Below are 18400 nucleotides of genomic sequence, written 5' to 3'. Positions count from 1 at the left end.
GAAGAAATCACACCAAGACAGACAGTCAGTGTAGAAAGTCTTCCCTGACTCTATTTATTAGTAGGCGTGTAGCATCTTTTATAGCATTGTGAGTTAACTGCCCTTTTTGGGCATGCCGGAAAAAGGGTAAGCTATACGTCTAAGCAGGCGATTGGGTAGACCATTTAAGGTCTTCTTACATCCGGTCCTGCGTGTGCTTCTGTTGTCATCTACGTCCATCATCATGTAGTTTCAGGTAGAATGCAGGTGACATCTTGGGTGTTCGATGGAGGGGGCAGGGGCATGGTGAGCAGTGTCTCATCAAATGATCTGCTGGCTCAGATAGGGAAATAGGTATTTCACTTTATGTATTCATAGTGAAATAGACATTTCACCTTATAGAAATTCTCCATTACTATATATATAGTATACACACACACACACACACACGCGCGCGCACACGCACACACATATATATATATATATATATATATATATATATATATATATATATATATATATATATATATATATATTGTGAGAAGGTGACCGGCAAAGTGCTGGAGGGCAGATATATTTCGCCCAGGATGCTCTCCTATGAGGCTTTGGGGAGCGCTTGGGCAGATACGTGCCACCGAGCAGCCTGGGCTCGGTGGAGGAAGCCGGCAGTATAGTGTTAGTAGCATTAAGCCACTAACACGTTGTAGTGAGTAGGTGGCTCCAAGCCGCATAATCCGGGCTGGCCTTTCCTGGAGTGACCAAAGTGAAGGGTGGGATGGTGACTCCCACGTACCAGGTGGGGCTGATACCAGGCCATATAAAGCCTGGGCCTACAGGGCCAGGAGGAGAGCTGAGACCTCTGCAGGTCTAAGAGTCCTGGCTGGCTGTGTGCAGGAGCCATTTTGATTACCAGTGTGTAGACAGGAACGCTACATGTTTAGTAAGTGCTCAGACGAGCAGGATTTCCTTTATGTTTGCCTGATGTTAAGGCCTGTATTTTGCTTTGTTTGCTTGGAAATAAACCCAGGCAAAGCCTGGACTAAAGACTTTATCGCAAGTGTCACTGTCTCTGACTGCTTATGCCCAGGTTGCTACCGATCCTAAACGCTAATCCCTCACATATGGTGTTTGGATGCGGGCAGCAGTCTTAAAGAGACATACACCAATTAATGGACATTTTGCTGCAGCAGCTGGAGAACCGTTGCTAAGGGCAACCGCCCAAGAGAGATTGACTGGAGAGTGCTGTAACCCCCATGTCCTGGGTGAGAGCTGCAACGGCACAGCAACTAGACACTGTCAAGATGGAAGAACTGATAAAGCAGCTGGTGCAAGTTACCGTGCAACAACAACAAGCGTTTGCTCAGCAATAGCAAGCGTTTGCTCAGCAGCAACAAGTGACGGCAACCCAGAAAAAGGTCCATGAGGAGGCCATGAGAGCTCAGGCCAAGACTAATGCTCTCCTGGCGGAAGCCAATCGGTTAGCCTTGCAGGAGCAACAGCGGGTTAACCAGCAGCTGCAAGAGCAAATCCTGGCAGTAGCGCAAAGTGTGCAGAGGATGTCTGGTTCGCTCCCCACTACCCGTACCGCGGTACAGGCGGCCTTACAAAAGATGACACCCACCAATGACATCGAGGCCTATCTCGCGGTCTTTGAGAGAGTGGCCGAGAGGGAGAAGTTACCGGCGCCTCAGTGGGCTGAGATAGTAGCACTTTTCCTGACGGGAGAATCCCAAAAGGCCTACTTCGACCTCGGTGAGCAGGATGCCAAGGACTACAATAAGCTGAAAGGTGAGATCCTGACACTACAAAACTTCAGTTTTTCGGTAGAACACAGGGCCGGAAAGCTACAGGGCAATGCCGATGCCTTATCAAGGACGCATTGCATGGCGGCTAAAGGTGTCCGACCCCACAGGCTCGAACAGAGGGGGAGGGTATGTGAGAAGGTGACCGGCAAAGTGCTGGAGGGCAGATATATTTCGCCCAGGATGCTCTCCTATGAGGCTTTGGGGAGCGCTTGGGCAGATACGTGCCACCGAGCAGCCTGGGCTCGGTGGAGGAAGACGGCAGTATAGTGTTAGTAGCATTAAGCCACTAACACGTTGTAGTGAGTAGGTGGCTCCAAGCCGCATAATCCGGGCCGGCCTTTCCTGGAGTGACCAAAGTGAAGGGTGGGATGGTCACTCCCACGTACCAGGTGGGGCTGGTACCAGGCCATATAAAGCCTGGGCCTACAGGGCCAGGAGGAGAGCTGAGACCTCTGCAGGTCTAAGAGTCCTGGCTGGTTGTGTGCAGGAGCCATTTTGATTACCAGTGTGTAGACAGGAACGCTACATGTTTAGTAAGTGCTCGGAGGAGCAGGATTTCCTTTATGTTTGCCTGATGTTAAGGCCTGTATTTTGCTTTGTTTGCTTGGAAATAAACCCAGGCAAAGCCTGGACTAAAGACTTTATCGCAAGTGTCACTGTCTCTGACTGCTTATGCCCAGGTTGCTACCGATCCTAAACGCTAATCCCTCACAATATATAGTATACACACACACATATATATATATATATATATATATATATATATATATATATATATATATATATATATATGTGAATATTATATGATGTTTGTCTACAAATTCTAGCTGCTGTATTGCTCAAAAGAAAATGTCTTATTGTGCAAAGTTTCACACACTGTTGTATACTTGTGATTGTTCAATTAAACTTTGTAACAGTGTGATGTGTTAATTTTTATATGTGGCTATGATAATAACAATTAAGGATGGGGGAGAGAATAGAGAGGGCTTCAGCGATTCAAGAGAATGTTGGTAAGTTATAGCCTATGGCCTTCACTACTCCAAGGATGGGATGGGTTATGAATAGAGATGAGCGAGCGTACTCGGAAAAGCACTACTCGCTCGAGTAATGTGCTTTATCCAAGTATCGCTGTGCTCGGGTCTGAAGATTCGGGTGCCGCTGCGGCTGACAGGTGAGTCGCAGCGGGGAGCAGGGGAGAGCGGGCGGGAGAGAGGGAGAGAGAGATCATACCTCCGTTCCTCCCCGCTCTCCCCTGCAGCTCCCCGCTCCGTGCCGGCACCCGAATCTTCAGACCCGAGCACAGCAATACTCGGATAAAGCAAATTACTCGAGCGAGTAGTGCTTTTCTGATTACGCTCGCTCATCTCTAGTTATGAACTGTACTTAAGGGTATGGCCACTTACACTTCTACAACAAGAGGGGAGGAGATGGGTTTAAGAGATATGATAAGTCGGTGGGTCACCTGTCACTTTACCAGAAGTGGGTGGTTTGACAAGATATAATAATAATAACAATAATCTTTATTTGTATAGCGCCAACTTATTCCGCAGTGCAAGATATGTACAAGCTGTACTACACTTTATTATCAGGGGGTCATATGTTTTCAAGATTACTTCCTTTTCCCCAGCAGATCAGTTTTTCTATTAATTTCATATTTAAACATAATAATAAAACATTTTGGGAAAAACACACAACCTAAAAGTCCAGTGCTTGACGCCATCACTGCAAATATCTCCACTGCCACCATGTATTTCCCTCTGGTGCTCAGATAAGCGGGGACCATGGAGATCCAGACACTGCAGAACAGCAGCATGCTGAAGGTGATGTACTTGGCCTCATTAAAAATGTCCGGTAATGTCCTCACCATGAAAGCCAGAACAAAGCTCACCGCTGCCAGGAGCCCCATATAACCCAACATGGAGTAGAAGCAAACATCTGATCCTTCATTACACTGAATGATGATCTTTCCAGGATAAGACTGAGTGTCAAAGTCCTGGAATGGAGGAGAAATAAACAACCAGATAACACAGATGACAACTTGTATAGATGAACACAACAGCACTATGGTATAGGGCAGCTTTACATTCAGCCATTTTCTCCAGGGGCTTCCAGGTTTTGTAGACTTAAAAGCTACACAGACCATAACAGTCTTGGCGAGAAGTGAAGAGACGGCTACTGAGAAAAAAATCCCAAAACTGGTTTCCCGGAATCTACAAGTTATGTCAGTGGGTCGACCAAGAAAAAAGAAGATGGAGAGGAAGCTGAGGATGATGGAGACCAGGAGGAGATAACTCAGGTTCCGGTTATTAGCTTTAACAATAGGAGTGTCCCGGTGGGAAATAAATATTCTCAATATGAAGCCTGTCACAAGACATCCAAAGACCGAGACACCAGAAAATACAGAAGCGATTGTGTCATTCTGGTAAGAGATGAATTCCAGGACTTTAGGCAAGCATCGGTCTCTCTTCTCATTTGGCCATTCATCACTTTGGCATTTTATACAGTTCTCAGCATCTGTAGGAATATTTCATAGTATGTTAAATGTTATTTATGTTTATCTATCTATCATATTGATCAATCTAACAGGGCTAAAACTACCACTGAGCAGGAGTCTAACCGTTTTAGGGTGTTGACTCTTTTGGTGAGGATGTGGACTCCATTAACACTCTCAGAACTGTCAGCTACCCATCCTTGAGTGGAAGCAGGCAGATGATCAGCAGTGACAAGCTGATTGAGCTCAGGGGCACCAACATGTTCAGGATACATACCTAGCTAAAGGCTCAAGGGCCCGGGTTCGAAAGTTTAGCTCGGGTCCCCCTCCTTCTGTACCCGTACGCATATCTAAACCGTGCTGCTTACAGCTGCAAAATGAACTTACATACATGAGCTAGACCACTTGGCATAACATGACTAATTTCCTGGACTATATGAAAATCAGTTTTCAGCCCTACGCTGTTTTCAGGGTGTTTGTTGCATTTTTGAAACACATCAAAAAAACAGTATGCGGTATTCAAAAGTCACATGTTTCTAAGAACCTGCATACACTATTAAAAAACAGTTGTGGTGGGCAGAGCCTAACCGCTGAGCGGGATGGAGTGCTGAGAGTGAAGCTCTGTCTCAGCGGCACCTATCGGGACCCCTAGCAGCGATACAGAAGCCTGAACATGGGGAAGACAAGCAAGGAGAGAGGCAGCGATCTCCAGGGCACCCCCCGATCAAGAAAGGGACAAGTAGATATGCAGCGCTACCTGACAGAACGGAGCGCTCTGTTCCTGCATGATTCAGCCAAGATGGCGCCCGCCCAGGAGCAGAGCAGCCGGAGCAGACAGAGAGGAAGATGCAGGCTCGGAAGGAGAGGAGGGTGAGATCATTTCTAAAGCTTTCATGAGGGACCTCCTGACTTCCACTATGAAACCTGTGCTGGTAGAGCTGGGGGAAATTAAAGAAGAAATGAAACACCTAGGCAGAAGAGTTGAAGAATTAGAGTCCTCTTCCGCATCCATTTCCTCTCATGCACTAGACATGGAGAAAGTGCTAGCTGACCACCATGCTTACCTCAATAGAGCCCTTATTATGCAGGAGGACATTGAGAATAGAAATAGGCGTAACAACATACGCATAAAGGGCCTCCCGGAATCCTGGGCCGCGGAGGCTCTTCCTAAGATCGCTAAAGAAATCTTTTCTCAAACATCATTTCTATAGAGCGCATCCATAGGGCCTTGAGGTCCCTCCCCCCCGCATCTGAACCGCCAAGAGACATTGTGTGTAAATTGCTAAACTTCCCGGACGCAGTGGCGATTCTGACAGCTGCAAGAAACCACAAAGACCTCCTTTATGCGGATACCACTTTACAAATATTCCAGTATCTTGCACCCTCCACGCTAGCGAAACGCCACCTATTACGCCCCCTTCTGGACGCTCTAAGGGCAAAAAATATTAAATATGCATGGCTCTTTCCGTTCGGCATTGGCATCTCATACAAAGGGCGTAAGCTGAACATTCGCTCCCCGGAGGAGATGCGGAACTGCTGGCAGATCCTGGAAATGGAAGCCATAGAATTACCCTGCTGGCTACTGATCCCAGACCTCCCACATTTTCCTCGTCTAGACCCCCCGGAAAGATGGCAACCGGTGGCGAACTCAAAATTCCCTAGAGGGAAAAAGAAGAAGGTTCGGGAGGAGTCCACGGGATACGACACCTGAATCAGACTCTGTCCCACAGGGTGTTGCCTTCTCTGCTCCCACCTTCTCAGTTCTGAAGGACTTGTTGTCCACATAAAGTTTTAAGGAGCTCTGTGGCTCGCCCATATCTCACCACCATAATCAGCTCAGTAGCTATACTGCTGAAAGGAGACGACATAATGAGATGACGTCACTCCTAAATGGGCCACCACAGAGCCACTAGTTGAACCTCTTATTTTGTGGAGGTTCATTGGTTGCCTTTATGTTCAATATTCTCTTCTCTCCTTTAACATTTTTCCACTCTTCCATCTCCAAATGTATGCGAATACTCTTAACCATCTTGTCAACTATATCCCCCACCATATAGGTCCTAAATGGTGCCTACCAGATTGGGCCACGAACAAGGTTTATCGTCTGTGACTGCACCACTGTTGCAGCCGCTCTTCTTTGCTCATCCACACACTTGGAGGGAGTCTCCTGGATCCCTCTCCGATCTTGGGAGGCCCACTCCAACTTCCACTGCATGAGTTTTCTTTACTTTTCCAAAGTACTTACTTGTTTACCCTTTACCCTTGTGTCTGGGCTTAAGTGCCCACACCCTCCCCACCTTGTGTGTCTCCCAGCCCCTGCCCGCCCATACTCCCCCCCCCCCACCCCTGCACTCCCCCCCCCCCCACTAATCTACTTAAAGTGATAAACGTCATCGCTGGTCATATATACTAGTCTTGGCACACTGTAATTCTATTCTTATATTTTAGCAGACTGACCTGACTTATAGATTCACCTTACTGAATTCGACCAGTCTTCCTCACGATGGACGACCTACGGATCACGTCCTTTAATTTAAGGGGCCTCAATTCCCCCATCATGAGGCACAACGTCACCCTGATGGCCAAAAGGTATGGCACGAATATTCTTCTTTTGCAGGAGACGCATTTTAAAAAAGCCAGATGTCTTTCCCTTCCGGGCAGACACTTTGAGCAAGTCTTCCACTGCGCACACCCCTCCTCGTCCTCCAAGGGGGTGTCAACCTACTTTCACAAATCCCTAAACTTCTCCTGCCTCTCCCAATACAGGGACAGGGAGGGCAGAGTCCTATTTCTAAAAGGGCTAGTCAATAATACGAAAATGACCATAGCAAATCTCTACGCCCCGAACGTAGAGCAAATCCCTTGGTTAATCAAGCAATTGACAACTCTGAGTTATTTCGCAGAGGGCCACTTGATCCTAGGTGGAGACATTAATGTAGTCCTCCACCCATTGATCGACTCCTCAGCAGGACGTTCTCTTATCTCCCAGTCAAAACTGAGAGGCTCTCCTGAGTCCTTCAAGATCTTAACTTGGTGGATGCATGGCGCCTCCTGAACCCCTCTACGAAGGACTACACCTTCTTTTTCCAAGTACATAAGTCATACCAAAGGCTGGACTATCTCTTTGTCTCCTCTGACCTCCTGACGCACTTGGGGGGAGCCAAAATTGATACAATGACTATCTCTGGCTACGCCCCGATCCACCTAGACCACGCTCATTACATCCTAAACCTAAAGAATGGAGATGGCGTCTCAATGCCTCACTATTAGATTCAGGTGAGGAAAGAGAGCGCCTCACCAAACTCATTGAAGAATATTTTCAGCTGAACGTGGAGGGTGGATCGGAGATTCCGGTGATCTGGGAGGCCCATAAGGCCTTTACAAGAGGCTTACTGATAGCATTAGACTCCAAAACCAAAAAACTCCAACAAAAAGCTATAGACGACAAACTTAGCAAAATCTCCAAACTTGAGCTGAAGGCGAAATTGTCCCAAACCAAAACTATTATGGACAACTTGACCGAGCTGAGGAGGGACCTCAAACAAGACCTGGAATCAAGATTTGATAGAAAACACCTATACTTTAAACATGCAGTGTATGCCCAAGGCAACAGAGGGAGCAAATTTATGTTCACATTAATAAAGAAAGCACGTGCAAAAAGTTTTATTAAATCTATAAAGACTCCTACAGGCTCATTGGTGACCTCCTCGGCTGAGATAGCAAACGCCTTCCAGAATTTTTACTCCCGTCTGTATAATATCAGACAGGACAATCCCTCCCCCAGCTGGCTCTGACCGAGTCCACTTTACATAAAGCACAACTCCCGAAACTAAGCGACAGTCAAGCCACCTCCCTATTAGCCCCAGTAACGCAGTCAGAAGTAGAACTGCTCCTGGCCTCATGCCACCATAACAAGAGCCCGGGGCCGGATGGCCTAAATCTCCCATATTAAAACACCTTTAGCTCAATTCTAGTCCCTAGACTTACTGACCTTTTCAATGCATTGATGAAAGGGGCCACCCTGCCCAAACAAGCTTTAGAAGCGCATATACCTTTAGTCCATAAACAAGATAACGATCCGGGGTTATGCGGCAACTATCGCCCAATCTCCCTCATCACTTTTGACATTAAATTATGGGCTGAACTTCTGGCCAAAAGAATGGAGAATTTTACTCCCCTTCTGGTCAATAAGGAACAAACGGGATTTGTGAGGGGGAGGGAGGGCAGAGACAACTGCCGCAGACTACTCCATGCAATACATCTAGCCCAAAAACGTCATATCCCATTAGCTCTAGTGGGCACAGACGCGGAAAAGGCGTTTGATGGGGTTGACTGGGCTTATATGAAGGACGTCCTGGACTACCTCAACTTCCCCCCAGCCTTTGTCTCTGCCATCCTCTCCCTGTACACAGCTCCATACACCAGACTCAAAATAAATGAAATCCTATCCACTCCCTTTGACATCAAAAATGGAACCCGTCAGGGCTGCCCGCTTTCCCCCACATTATTCATCTTAGCACTGGAACCTCTCCTTCAGCTAGTAAGGCGAGTCTCAGAGATCACGGGACTTTCCTGGGGAAATCACACCCTCAACACAGCCGCCTTTGCAGCCACATAGTCTTTCTGGTGACAAACCCTGAGAAGGGCCTACCCAAATTAGTAGAACTCCTTAACAGTTTTGGTCTAATATCCAATTTTAAAATTAATTACGCGAAGTCGACGGTCCTCAACTAGAGATGAGCGAGCACCAAAATGCTCGGGTGCTCGTTACTCGGGACGAAATTATCGCGATGCTCGTGGGTTCGTTTCGAGTAACGAACCCCATTGAAGTCAATGGGCGACCCAAGCATTTTTGTATATCGCCGATGCTCGCTAAGGTTTCCATTTGTGAAAATCTGGGCAATTCAAGAAAATGATGGGAACGACACAGCAACGGATAGGGCAGGCGAGGGGCTACATGTTGGGCTGCATCTCAAGTTCCCAGGTCCCACTATTAAGCCACAATAGCGGCAAGAGTGCCCCCCCAACAACTTTTACTTCTGAAAAGCCCTCATTAGCAATGCATACCTTAGCTAAGCACCACACTACCTCCAACAAAGCACAATCACTGCCTGCATGACACTCCGGTGCCACTTCTCCTGGGTTACGTGCTGCCCAACCCCCCCCCCCCCTGCACGACCCAGTGTCCACAGCGCACACCAAATTGTCCCTGCGCAGCCTTCAGCTGCACTCATGCCACGCCACACTCATGTCTATTTATAAGTGCGTCTGCCATGAGGAGGAACCGCAGGCACACACTGCAGAGGGTTGGCATGGCTAGGCAGCGACCCTCTTTAAAAGGGGCGGGGCGATAGCCCACAATGCTGTACAGAAGCAATGAGAAATATAATCCTGTGCCACTGCCATCAGGAGCTGCACACGTGGGCATAGCAATGGGGAACCTATGTGCCACACACTATTCATTCTGTCAAGGTGTCTGCATGCCCCAGTCAGACTGCGGTTTTTTATAAATAGTCACAGGCAGGTACAACTCCGCAATGGGAATTCCGTGTACACCCACAGCATGGGTGGCTCCCTGGAACCCACCGGCTGTACATTAATGTATCCCATTGCAGTGCCCATCACAGCTGAGGTAATGTCATGTTTAATGCAAGTGGGCTTTGGCCCACACTGCATGCCCCAGTCAGACTGGGGTTCTTTAGAAGTGGACACATGCAGTTACAACTCCGTGTGGACCCACGGCATGGGTGGCTCCCTGGAACCCACCGGCGGTACATAAATATATCCCATTGCAGTGCCCAACATAGCTGATGTAACGTCAGCTGTAATGCAGGTGGGCTAAAAATTAATTGGATTACACTGTAGGCGAGGGCCCCCAAAAATTGGTGTACCAACAGTACTAATGTACCTCAGAAAAATTGCCCATGCACAACCAAGAGGGCAGGTGAAACCCATTAATCGCTTTGGTTAATGTGGCTTAATTGGTAACTAGGCCTGGAGGCAGCCCAGTTAAAATAAAAATTGGTTCAGGTGAAAGTTTCAACGCTTTAATGCGCATTGAAACGTATAAAAATTGTTTACAAAAATTATATGACTGAGCCTTGTGGGCCTAAGAAAATTTTCCCATTCGGCGTGATTATGTGAGGTTTCAGGAGGAGGAGCAGGAGGAGGAGGAGGAATATTATACACAGATTGATGAAGCAAAAATGTCCCCGTTTTTGATGGTGATAGAGAACGATGCTTCCATCCGCGGGTGCAGCCTACGTATTGCTTAGGTATCGCTGCTGTCCGCTGGTAAAGAAGAGAAGTCTGGGGAAATCCAGGCTTTGTTCATCTTGATGAGTGTAAGCCTGTCGGCACTGTCGGTTGACAGGCGGGTACGCTTATCTGTGATGATTCCCCCAGCCGCACTAAACACCCTCTCTGACAAGACGATAGCCGCAGGACAAGCAAGCACCTCCAGGGCATACAGAGCGAGTTCAGGCCACGTGTCCAGCTTCGACACCCAGTAGTTGTAGAGGGCAGAGGCGTCACCGAGGACGGTCGTGCAATCGGCTACGTACTCCCTCACCATCCTTTTACAGTGCTCCCGCCAACTCAGCCTTGACTGGGGAGTGGTGACACAGTCTTGCTGGGGAGCCAGAAAGCTGGCAAAGGCCTTGGAGAATGTTCCCCTGCCTGCGCTGTACATGCTGCCTGATCTCTGCGCCTCCCCTGCTACCTGGCCCTTGGAACTGCGCCTTCTGCCACTAGCGCTGTCGGATGGGAAGTTTAGCATCAGTTTGTCCACCAGTGCCCTGTGGTATAGCATCATTCTGGAACCCCTTTCCTCTTCGGGTATGAGAGTGGAAAGGTTCTCCTTATACCGTGGGTCGAGCAGTGTGTACACCCAGTAATCCGTAGTGGCCAGAATGCGTGTAACGCGAGGGTCACGAGAAAGGCATCCTAACATGAAGTCAGCCATGTGTGCCAGGGTACCTGTACGCAACACATGGCTGTCCTCACTAGGAAGATCACTTTCAGGATCCTCCTCCTCCTCCTCCGGCCATACACGCTGAAAGGATGACAGGCAAGCAGCATGTGTACCCTCAGCAGTGGGCCAAGCTGTCTCTTCCCCCTCCTCCTCATGCTCCTCCCCCTCCTCCTCAACGCGCTGAGATATAGACATGAGGGTGCTCTGACTATCCAGCGACATACTGTCTTCCCACGCCTCCGTTTCCGAGTGCAAAGCGTCTGCCTTTATGCTTTGCAGGGAACTTCTCAAGAGGCATAGCAGAGGGATGGTGACGCTAATGATTGCAGCATCGCCGCTCACCACCTGGGTAGACTCCTCAAAGTTTCCAAGGACCTGGCAGATGTCTGCCAACCAGGCCCACTCTTCTGTAAAGAATTGAGGAGGCTGACTCCCACTGCGCCGCGCAAGTTGGAGTTGGTATTCGACTATAGCTCTACGCTGCTCATAGAGTCTGGCCAACATGTGGAGCATAGAGTTCCACCGTGTGGGCACGTCGCACAGCAGTCGGTGCACTGGCAGATTAAACCGATGTTGCAGGGTCCGCAGGGTGGCAGCGTCCGTCTTGGAGTTGCGGAAATGTGCGCTGACCCGGCGCACCTTTCCGAGCAGGTATGACAAGTGTGGGTAGCTTTTCAGAAAGCGCTGAACCACCAAATTAAAGACATGGGCCAGGCATTGCACGTGCGTGAGGCTGCCGAGCTGCAGAGCCACCACCAGGTTACGGCCGTTGTCACACACAACCATGCCCGGTTGGAGGTTCAGCGGCGCAAGCCAGCGGTCAGTCTGCTCTGTCAGACCCTGCAGCAGTTCGTGGGCCGTGTGCCTCTTCTCTCCTAAGCTGAGTAGTTTCAGCACGGCCTGCTGACGCTTGCCCACTGCTGTGCTGCCACGCCTCGCGACACCGACTGCTGGCGACGTGCTGCTGCTGCTGACACATCTTGATTGCGAGACAGAGGTTGCGTTGAAGGAGGAGGAGGAGGAGGAGGGTGGTTTAGTAGAGGAAGCATACACCGCCGCAGATACCAGCACCGAGCTGGGGCCCGCAATTCTGGGGGTGGGTAGGACGTGAGCAGTCCCAGGCTCTGACTCTGTCCCAGCCTCCACTAAATTCACCCAATGTGCCGTCAGGGAGATATAGTGGCCCTGCCCGCCTGTGCTTGTCCACGTGTCCGTTGTTAAGTGGACATTGGCAGTAACCGCGTTGGTGAGGGCGCGTACAATGTTGCGGGAGACGTGGTCGTGCAGGGCTGGGACGGCACATCGGGAAAAGTAGTGGCAACTGGGAACCGAGTAGCGCGGGACCGCCGCCGCCATCATGCTTTTGAAAGCCTCCGTTTCCACAAGCCTATACGGCAGCATCTCCAGGCTGATCAATTTGGCAATGTGCACGTTTAACGCTTGAGCGTGCGGGTGCGTGGTGGCGTATTTGCGCTTGCGCTCAAACAGTGGCGCTAGCGACGTCTGGACGCTGCGCTGAGAAACATTGCTGGATGGGGCCGAGGACAGCGGAGGTGAGGGTGTGGGTGCAGGCCAGGAGACGGTAGTGCCTGTGTCCTCAGAGGGGGGTTGGATCTCAGTGGCAGGTTGGGGCACAGGGGGAGAGGCAGTGGTGCAAACCGGAGGCGGTGAACGGCCTTCGTCCCACCTTGTGGGGTGCTTGGCCATCATATGACTGCGCATGGTGGTGGTGGTGGCTCCCCAGTTGATCTTGGCACGACAAAGGTTGCACACCACTGTTCGTCGGTCGTCAGGCGTCTCTGTGAAAAACTGCCACACCGTAGAGCACCTTGACCTCTGCAGGGTGGCATGGCGCGAGGGGGCACTTTGGGAAACAGTTGGTGGATTATTCGGTCTGGCCCTGCCACCCCTGGCCCCTGGCCACCGCACTGGCTCGGCCTGTGCCCACACCCTGACTTGGGCCTCCGCGTCCTCGCCCGCGTCCACGTCCTATAGGCCTACCCCTACCCCTCAGCATGGTGTATTACCAGTAGTGCAGAAACAGAACGCTGTAATTAAATGTGCCGCTTATTGGCCTGTGGTTGGAGGCTCACTTCGCTTACCGAACGCACAGCAGAGCCAGGAAATAATTTTGCGCAAGCCTGCTGTAACACTTAGCTGGCTGCGTATGAATTAGGAGGACAAGTACACCCAGCACAGACCCAGTACACTGAGGACAGTCACAGGCAGCCCAAATAGATTTTTTTCCCCAAATGTTTTGGAAAGGCCCACTGCCTATATTCAATAAATATATGTCTTCTGTCCCTGCCTCACCGCTACTGGCCCTGGAGTATGTAAAATAACTGCAGACTGTTGCACTGTGGACAGGAATACAGCGGTGATGTAACAGCCAACACAGAGCCAGGAAATAATTTTGCGCAAGCCTGCTGTAACACTTAGCTGGCTGCGTATGAATTAGGAGGACAACTACACCCAGCACAGACCCAGTACACTGAGGACAGGCACAGGCAGCCCAAATAGATTTTTTTCCCCAAATGTTTTTGGAAAGGCCCACTGCCTATATTCAATAAATATATGTCTTCTGTCCCTGCCTCACCACCACTACTGGCCCTGGAGTATGTATAATTACTGCAGGGCGCAATGCTCTGCACGGCTGATATACAAAAAAAAAAGTGCAACACTGCAAAAAGCAGCCTCCACACTACTGCACACGGTTAGATGTGGCCCTAAGAAGGACCGTTGGGGTTCTTGAAGCCTAAAATACTCCTAACACTCTCCCTATAGCAGCTCCGGCACCAGCAGCACTTTCCCTTCTCAGAATGCATCTGTGGCGAGCCGCCGGAGGGGACGATTTTTATACTTGGGTGACACCTGATCTCGCCAGCCACTCACTGCAGGGGGGTGGTATAGGGCTTGAACGTCGCAGGAGGAAGTTGTAATGCCTTCCCTGTCTTTCAATTGGCCAGAAAAGCGCGCTAACGTCTCAGAGATGAAAGTGAAAGTAACTCGAACATCGCGTGGTACTCGTCACGATAAAGGCATTGATAAAGGAGTGAACGTTTTATGGTCCCTGAATTACTCTTGGGGGGGGGGGGGGGTTCACCAGGCCAGCAGTCTTATCTGTGTTATAGATGTCCTATATCTTATGCCTTATATCTTCCACTCACTCATAAAACCTTGGCAATAATTTAATCCTCCATTGAACATGTCAAAAGTTGTTGGGACATGAAGACAGGTAAAATCACCCGTGTTATCAATGTGTCATCTCACAAGCCAAGTAATGTGGAGCTCAGGGGACCTCTCCAGGGGACTTTCATTCTGTCCCACTAAAACGCTTGACAAAAAAGAACTCTCTAGTGACATGAGGAATATTTCAGGAGACCAAGACTGAAAGAGTTCTTTCATGACAAAGAGGACCCAGAACTTTTAAGCACATAAACTCAGGAAGAATTTGGGGTCAAGAAGAAGTCTGATTGGACACCCCCTCCTGGACGCAACCCCACTTTGGACAAATATATATTTTATACATTATATTTATTTAATATACATCCATCATGTGAAATTCATGCAATAAAATGCATATTTTGATCACCTGATGATTTTAATATTTATAAGATTTATTTATTAGAAATCTTGGTTATTTTACTAATTTTACTAATGCATACAATTGTTATATTAATGTACTTGTCCCAATGAACTTTCTAATTTTAACTTTTAATTTTTTTAACTTCTCTTTCCCTTTCTCTTCCCTCCCTTTACCTTGTATTATCGTGTGTATTCCTGATTTCTATGCGTTCACCATTCTTCATACCTGTTATTATATATTCACATTTAGTTATATTGTGCTTAAGAAAGGAGCCGTGAGAGCTCTGAAATGCATTGCACTACTTTGTCGTGTTCAATAAAACTCCACTTTTTCAAGTCATTACCGACAAGTCTCTTCACCTCATCTCAGAAGTTACTGCATTTGACCATACCCACGTATGACCTTTTGACAAGGTGTTCCCTCCTGAGGTTACCCTGAGCACAGGCATCTTTTCTTTCTTTCCACTTCCACTGTTATTTGCTCTGGAGGCCCACTCGGCTCCCTGGCCTTTATTCCATGCATGCACGCATCTGATGTCCCTGCATCGGGATGGTGTCTTTTCTTTCTACACCACTCTGACTGCATCAACTATCACCATCTGTGAAGCATTTTAGGCCCACAAGTCAAGGCATATAGAGGCGATGTCCAGGCCACCCCATTTTTGCCTTATCTGATTGTTGGATGTGATCACACACTCCTGTCTCAGTTAACACAATGCCTTACTTTGCTACTCTATTGACAAAGCAAGAATTATTTACACATAAATCTTATCCTTAGATGAAGGACAAAAGAAGATTTTCCATCCTGCACTGAGCAGATGACCCTGGAGGTCCCTTCCAGCTCTACCATTCTATAATATGTAAAGCATTTAGTGCATCATTGTCCTCATCACCACTGATAACTCAGTCCTACTATTCATACTACCATATACCTGTTATATTGGATATCTCCCCTTCTGAACACGGGTCGCAGTCATAGCAGCAGGAATGGATTGTTTCTCTTGTCTTCTTCCTGCTTCCAGGTGAACATTGGTCCGAGCAACGAGATACTGGGATCTGAAGCGAAAGACAAGAACCTCTACTGGGATGTCAAAGACAAAACACACATGTATGATGAGAGAATGTAAACTATATAATGATGTTAAAGGGCGGACAAGATTTACTTAATCACCTACATACTATAACTCTTCTCACCTCCTGTGTGTGTTTCCATGTTATAGCCTGCGGATTTATGTAAAGCTTTTCACCACTGACGGCCCAGGGAGTAAAATTTCCTACTTCAACCTCATGTACGGCCTCTTCTGTATGTAACCAGTTTATTATCTTATATGGGTGTACGGCTTCCCCCTGCTCATTAAAGTAATATGAAGGTCTCATTGGATCCGGTGAGGACTTCATCATTTGTATGCAGCGCTGTAACTTCCGTCTGTAGTGTATAAATCCAGTTATTGCGTTTTCTTCATATTCATCCTTTATAAATAAGAACATTTCATGTAGGGCTTTTGCCAGAACTTCTATTGCAGAATACAGTCTTGGGGCGACCCCAAATAAGAGGAGTTGTTTCAGATGTTGTGCAGTATACATTTGAGCGTACGTGTCCTCTTCATTGATGTCATCATCGAATATGAAGGAATCTATGGCACTAATATTGCCTATAACACCTAATAAGAACCAGTATTTCTCATTGTAGCTTTTTTCATCAAGTTTCCTGTATATTTTTATAATATCCTCCAGACCTGGAAAAGATGATGAAAATTGCACTACTAGAGTACCATTATATACTGAGTGATAGTACTGTTCAGAAGTCTCAGGGATCCAGGATGGTGAAAGAATGAGGGTTTTATCTAAAAACATAAATGTATAAACCCTTATTAATTCCACTACATAAACAGAGTTGGTCCCGCACATTATAATGATGGTGATTTGTGGATTGTTTAGAGCATGTAAAATCCAGAGATAATTTTCCACTTTAAGTGTTATGGTGAAGGCGGCACAGATCCCGCGCTCTCTCATGTACTTTATTAGTATTTGCAGCTCAATCTCTCCAGTTTCATTATCCGATACTAAAATCCCAACCCAGGTCCAGCCAAAATGCTCCAACAGTTCGCTGATCGCCATATTGTGGATATGGTTATTCTGGACCATTCGGAAAACATGAGGATAGAGGAGTCTATCAGATAATGAGGGGTCGGAGGCTCCATAGCTGATCTGAAAAACACAGAAGAAAACTAAAATCATTTTGTGCTGACTGTTCTCAGTCAGTTAGTTAACAGGTCATCCTCAGTAATCCAAAGCACCACATACAAAATGCATTCTGTAAGGCTTCCAACAGACAGGCGAGCATGATATTGGGCTGAGAAATCCAGCCGATATTGCACTCTTCAGCATACTTTGTACACAGGGGATGTAAGGTGTTTATACATGGGGGTGCAATCTCAGGGGCATGGCTTGGCTGATGGCAGAGTAGGACACATTTACACAGCACTCCTGCTAACCCCGGCAATCTAAAGCCTTAATAGGCAACATTATGGCACCAACTTGGCAAGATAGGCCGTCGGAAGCAACAACTAACACAGAGGGAAGCAGAAGAGGAGGACTCTGGATCCATCCCTCACTTCTTTGGAGTTGGTTCCAGACAGAGCGGTCAGATGCCTGCACCTAGGATGGCTGCTAACAGCACTCCACATGCAGTACAGAAGGAAATCAATTCAACAGAGTCCCCAGAACAGAGAGAAGGGAGAGAGAACTCACCACTAGCAGGCTCCTCTAAACATCCCCCGTGGGAGCAGGCAGGCAGGAGTCACCGGGATCTCCACAAGTGAGGGGTTTATCACACTCAGCCCAGCAGGAGACCACTGGATACAATTGTTAATTTCTATTTTTTCTAATTAGGAACAGGATTCTTTTGGACCAGGGCTCTCAAGAGGTTGGATGATTTTGCAGAAGGATCTGATATTACCCTTGGGGGTGATTTTAATATGACGTTTAATCCAGATTTAGATCCTTCGACAAGCAGATGGTCTGACTCTAGATGTGCAACCCGTAGACTGAAGAAAGCTTTGGTGAGTTAAAAACTAATTGATCTATGGTGCATTCTTCATCCCAACATTAAAGACTACAACTTCCATTCCCTTGCATACAATTCATATATTAAACTAGACCACCTTTTTATCTCATATAGCTTATTAGACTATGACCCCAGGTGTTCTATGGACATTTTTTTTATGGTTTGACCATGCGCCTGTAAATGGAACACCAGGGTTTTGGACACAAAATATCAAGAGCCCCAATTGGCATCTCAATGATAATTTACAAAAGGATGCTCTATGTTTGTCAGATATTAAAAACACTAATTACAAACTTTTTAAATGATCACCAATCAGGACCTGCCTCAGCTCCTTTCCAATGGGAAGCACTGAAGTGTGTCCTTAGGGGGATATTTATTTCCCTTGGCACAAGATTAAAAAACGCTAGATCCCTTAGACTCTCTAAACTTATACAAACTCAAAACACTAAAGATGAAGCCAATAAATCATTTCCCTCAGACATCATTAAGGCAGAAAAATC

General features: G+C 47.6%; 1 protein-coding gene across 1 annotated transcript; it reads right to left on the bottom strand.

The window, feature by feature from the left end:
- Positions 1-3393: 3393 nt before the first annotated feature.
- Positions 3394-16951, bottom strand: LOC136573594 (vomeronasal type-2 receptor 26-like). Its single transcript, XM_066574866.1, has 4 exons — positions 16028-16951; positions 15766-15889; positions 5877-5882; positions 3394-4298 (listed from the first exon to the last, which is right to left on the bottom strand). Exons 1-4 carry the CDS (start codon positions 16949-16951, stop codon positions 3394-3396), a joined length of 1959 nt encoding a protein of 652 aa, XP_066430963.1.
- Positions 16952-18400: the final 1449 nt, after the last annotated feature.

Source organism: Eleutherodactylus coqui, chromosome 7 (assembly GCF_035609145.1).
Source record: "Eleutherodactylus coqui strain aEleCoq1 chromosome 7, aEleCoq1.hap1, whole genome shotgun sequence".
NCBI classification, from domain to species: Eukaryota; Metazoa; Chordata; class Amphibia; order Anura; family Eleutherodactylidae; genus Eleutherodactylus; species Eleutherodactylus coqui.
The sequence above is the reverse complement of the archived record's forward strand: the minus strand, read 5'-3'. Positions and strand labels throughout refer to the sequence as shown.

What these genes read in the sequence shown, in the direction of transcription:
- LOC136573594 (XM_066574866.1), bottom strand. Translation starts at nt 16,951, where the DNA reads ATGGCGATCAGCGAACTGTTGGAGCATTTTGGCTGGACCTGGGTTGGG. An exon ending in CATGGAAACACACACAGGAG is followed by an intron (nt 15,890 to 16,027) that starts GTGAGAAGAGTT and finishes CTTTCGCTTCAG; the next exon opens with ATCCCAGTATCTCGTTGCTC.